Raw genomic sequence first — 4,336 nt, 5'->3', positions numbered from 1 at the left:
AGGTCCAGTACTCCAGGCTCTATCTCTCTGCTACACTTGGTTCCACTCAGGATCTACGGTCCAATCCAGAGACTGCTGTAGGGCAGCCTTAACAGAGACATATTCCCTGCAGTACCATGTGTCAGTCCTTCAAATATCTCCTGGGCTTTGCCTTGGAGCAGCAGGCCAAGGAAATCCACCTTGGCAGCCTCACCCCAGCCATTTGTTTGAGCAGCTCATACAGACAGGTTGATTCAGGCAGCCCAACCCTGAACAACCCCCATATCAGCTCCGGGCATGAAGCCGGGGGCCACATCTCTCCAACTGCACTGCCCTGACTATTTCTGTGCTTGGAGCTCAGGGGAACACTTTGATTGTCAGGGTTGGTCATTTCGGCCCACCAAGCAGCCCTCGCACCTGTGGCACCTGCCCCTTATGCCTTGCCAGCCAAATTTACACCTGGCATCCCACCTTGGACACCAGTGTAATTACTGTGGTTCCCCAAGTATATGAGACCCCTAGGGCACCTGTAGTGTGCCACGTGATCCCCGACTCAGATTCCAGCACTCTAGGTACTTTTGCAGTTAGGCCTGGTCGATGTGAATCCTGGTGGGTCCCAGTAATGACTCAGACATGTGGCTGAGGGAATCGTTTTTACTAGGGCTGACCGGAAAGGGAAAGGCTTCAGAGACCCTAGGTATATAGAGTTAAATTGTGACAGTGCAGAGTGAGCCACGGTGGTTGTGGTTCTTCTCTGGGTCAGTCCCACTGACAGCCAGGGCTCTTCAGGATCAGTGCCTGGGGTGCCCTCGCCAGTCCAGTCTCTATTCCAGCAAACAGGAGCTTGTGGGTTTCCAGGCCAGGCTTAGTCAGTGTCTCTCATTGGCGCCCCTCTGCCCTGGCTCCCTGCCCAGCTGCTGTTGCTCCCACTCAGACCAGCCTGTTCCACATGCAGTTCTGATAGTAAATAGCCCTGGGGGGAAACCCCTAGCCCTGACTGGAATTTATGTTTCTTCTCCCAGGATGACGGAAGATTCAAAAACTCACTGGGCAGATTTGTTTTCAAAATGGGGCAGTAAACTTCCTGGTCTGTCTGAGGAGGAAACTGAAGAATTCCAGACTGCCATCAAAGCTGGGAATTTATCAAAAGCCATTTCTGTGGTGAAAAAGTCTGATGAGTTGCTAAGAAATACCAAACTCAAGATCGCCATCACAGGGAACACGGGCTCTGGGAAGTCGTCTTTCATCAATGCCATAAGAAGCTTGAATGATGATGACAGAGGCGCAGCTGAGACTGGGGTGGTAGAAACAACACAGAAGCAAACTTCTTACCCCTATCCCATGTACTCAAATGTGATTGTGTGGGATCTACCTGGGATTGGATCACCAAAGTATCCAGCAGAAACATATGTAAAAGACATGAACCTTGATCAATATGACTTCTTCATCATCATCGCAGCCGGGCGCTTCACAGAAGCTGATACCAAACTTGCCAAAGAAATCAACAGGATGGGGAAGAAGTTTTACTTTGTCCGGTCCAAGGTGGATATCGACTTGAATAATGAACAAGAAAAAAGAGATTTCACAGAGGAGAAAACTCTACAGGCAATCAGAAATAACTGCATGGGGCACTTGCAAGAAGCAGGGATCATCTCCCCACAGGTTTTCCTGGTGTCGAGAAGGGACTTTCACAAGTACGATTCTCCCCAACTGCAGAAGACTTTTGCGAATGCCCTCAACACTCACAAGAGACATGTTCTCATCTGTGCCCTGCCCAGCACCTCCGAAGAAATCTTGGAAGAGAAACAGAAGGCCCTGCAGGAACAAATCTGGAAACAAGCCCTGTGGTCGTGCCTTATCGCTGCTGTTCCTCTCCCATTTCTCTCGGTTAAGTGCGATGTTGACATCTTGGTGGAGAACATGAGGGAGTATTGCAAGTCCTTTGGCCTGGATGATGATTCACTCAAATCACTCGCTAGGCATGTTGGGAAGTCTGTTGATGAGCTGAAGTCTGAGATAAAGTCCCCTCTGGTCAAAGATATAACAAGAGAAGAGGCTTTGAAGCGGCTCAGAGAGGCTACAGGGGAACGTATGATGACAGTTAAATATTTTATCAGTGTGATACCGCTGATTGGCACTGGGATAGCAGCAAAGAGAGCTTACAGTGTCACCTATGAAGTGCTACATACATTTTTGGATGAAGTTGCAGAAGATGCTCTACGAGTCCTGAAAAAGGCTTTGGAGGGAGCAGAGAATAACCAATAAGAGTGTCCCAAAGTAGAGCTTCTCTCCAGCTTCCCAGGATAAACTGCCATACCCATGGTCTCTTTTCTGTAATTTTATTGTCCCAAACTTAAACAAACCAAGAGCCAAAACCATTTCTTGGATCACCCTTGCATTGCCGACTTTCATGGCCTCCGCTCCCAGGGGTCTCTGGCAGTCCTGCTGCTCCTGCTTCCTGCCTCTCTCTCAGCCAGTCCCCCCTCAGTGGTTCTCTCTAGGGTCTGTCCACACTGCGCACTAAGCCATGGCTCTGACTCAAGTTTAAGCCTCAGCCCCGCTTCCTTCCACACCCAAATCAGTCTGACTCGGGTCAGTGAGCACTCAGGAACAGGTCCTAGGCCCCTGCTGGGGGTCAGAGCCCAAGTCCTGCTGTGACTAACGTCCAAGCTCTGTCATTCTGCAGTGTGGACACAGCTCAAGCTGCAGAACCCAATCAGAAGCTCTGCGTAGTGCAGTGTGGACACGCTAGCACAGCCGTGAGACCTGGGTCCAGCACTTGTAAACCCAGGTTTACAATTCAGTGTGGATGCTCAAGTGCAGGCTTGGAAACACTGAGTCCACAAGCTCGGTCCCACAGACCCAGGTTTACAATGCAGTCTAGACGTACCCTCTCAGACCTGTATTACCCCAGTGCAACCCCATCCCTTAATTGTCCCAGCTGGGAGCTCCTGTTCTGGCACAGGGAGGGAGGGGGAGAGTGGACCCACTTCAGTCACAGGGCCCAGACATCCTGTGACAATGAACAAAAGAGCAACATGTCTGACACCAACCCCATGGCAAGTGGGGACTGGATCTGAGTAGAGAGGAGGTGGCATTTCCTTCCTTCTCACATGTAATGCGACAGATGAGAGAAAGACTGACTAAGATGTGGGGAGGGGAGGGAACAGCTAGGTTTGTTTTCTGTTAAATGAAGATGATTTATAATAAGTCTGGAAACAGACAAAACTGAGGTCGAATTCCCAGCTTCTACAATTACTTTTGATCATCCCACAGGAAAAGGGGACACTGTCCAATGAAATACCGTATTAAACACACACTCCTCACCTGTGTCACTAATAACACCAGGCAGAGGTGTGAATTCTCAGCACCATTAAGGCCTGGCCTACATTAGATAGTTAGATCAACCTACCCACATTGCACAGGGCTGTGAAAAATGTCACACACAGACCCTGGGCACTGTGGTTAAGTCTCTAATCCCTGGTGTAGATGTGGCTAAATCGATGGAAGAATTCTTCTGTCAACCTAGCTGCTGTCTCCTGGAAAGGATGATTAATGACATCAGTGGAAAAACCCCTTTCGTTGATGTAGGAAGCATCTATTCTATGTTACTACTGCTGCAGTACTGGACCTACGGATCTGTCTGCACTATGGAGACTGTAGCTACATCGCTGTAGCTATGTCAGCATGGAAACAACCTCAGAATTCCAACGAGGCTGTGGAAACTTTGAACTTGCTCTTTAACCTCTTGGGGAACATGTGGCAGGGAAGCAAAACACACAGGCTTTGGCAAAGGAAATTCTTAACCACAGACACCAACCAGCAATCTGTGCTCCTATTGCGAAACTCTGCCCCCCACCCACTGTTTCATAGGGGTGGGCCAACCGTTAAGAGTCATTACAAAGCCAGTAGACAGCTCTCTGTTTTAGTGCTCTATGGGTTATGTGTTACGCTCCCCTCCCAGCAGGGGAGACATCTCGGTATTGCCTGACAACAGGCTGTCCATAAACTAGATTAAATTGGATTTCAGCCCAGGTAAACAGAATCCAACATGGAAGCCTGCAAACAAAATGGATGGTGTATAGCTGACACAGACATACAAAATGGCCGATATAACTTGGTTCAAAACTTCCACAATCCGTCACATCCATATTCTGAGCAGCAAGACGATAACAACTTGGGAGCTGTAGCCTGCTCAGTGACCCAGATGTCAGCTCTTGCTGCTTTAACGCAAGACCCTGAGCACAAGTCAGAGTCTGTCTACATTTGGAGCTAGGGGCGTGATGCCCAGCTCACAGAGACATCCTGACACTCACTTTCATGAAGCTAGCACACAAAATATAGTGGTGTAGCCACA

At 49.1% G+C, this 4,336-nt stretch overlaps 1 protein-coding gene across 1 annotated transcript; it reads left to right on the top strand.

Annotated features, from left to right (window-relative positions):
* Positions 1-1,002: 1,002 nt before the first annotated feature.
* On the top strand, positions 1,003-2,244 carry LOC135892703 (interferon-inducible GTPase 5-like). The gene has a single exon (XM_065420494.1). It carries the CDS (start codon positions 1,003-1,005, stop codon positions 2,242-2,244), a length of 1,242 nt encoding a protein of 413 aa, XP_065276566.1.
* The last annotated feature ends 2,092 nt before the right edge of the window (positions 2,245-4,336 follow it).

This window comes from Emys orbicularis, chromosome 20 (assembly GCF_028017835.1).
Source record: "Emys orbicularis isolate rEmyOrb1 chromosome 20, rEmyOrb1.hap1, whole genome shotgun sequence".
Lineage (NCBI taxonomy): Eukaryota > Metazoa > Chordata > Testudines > Emydidae > Emys > Emys orbicularis.
The sequence above is the reverse complement of the archived record's forward strand: the minus strand, read 5'-3'. Positions and strand labels throughout refer to the sequence as shown.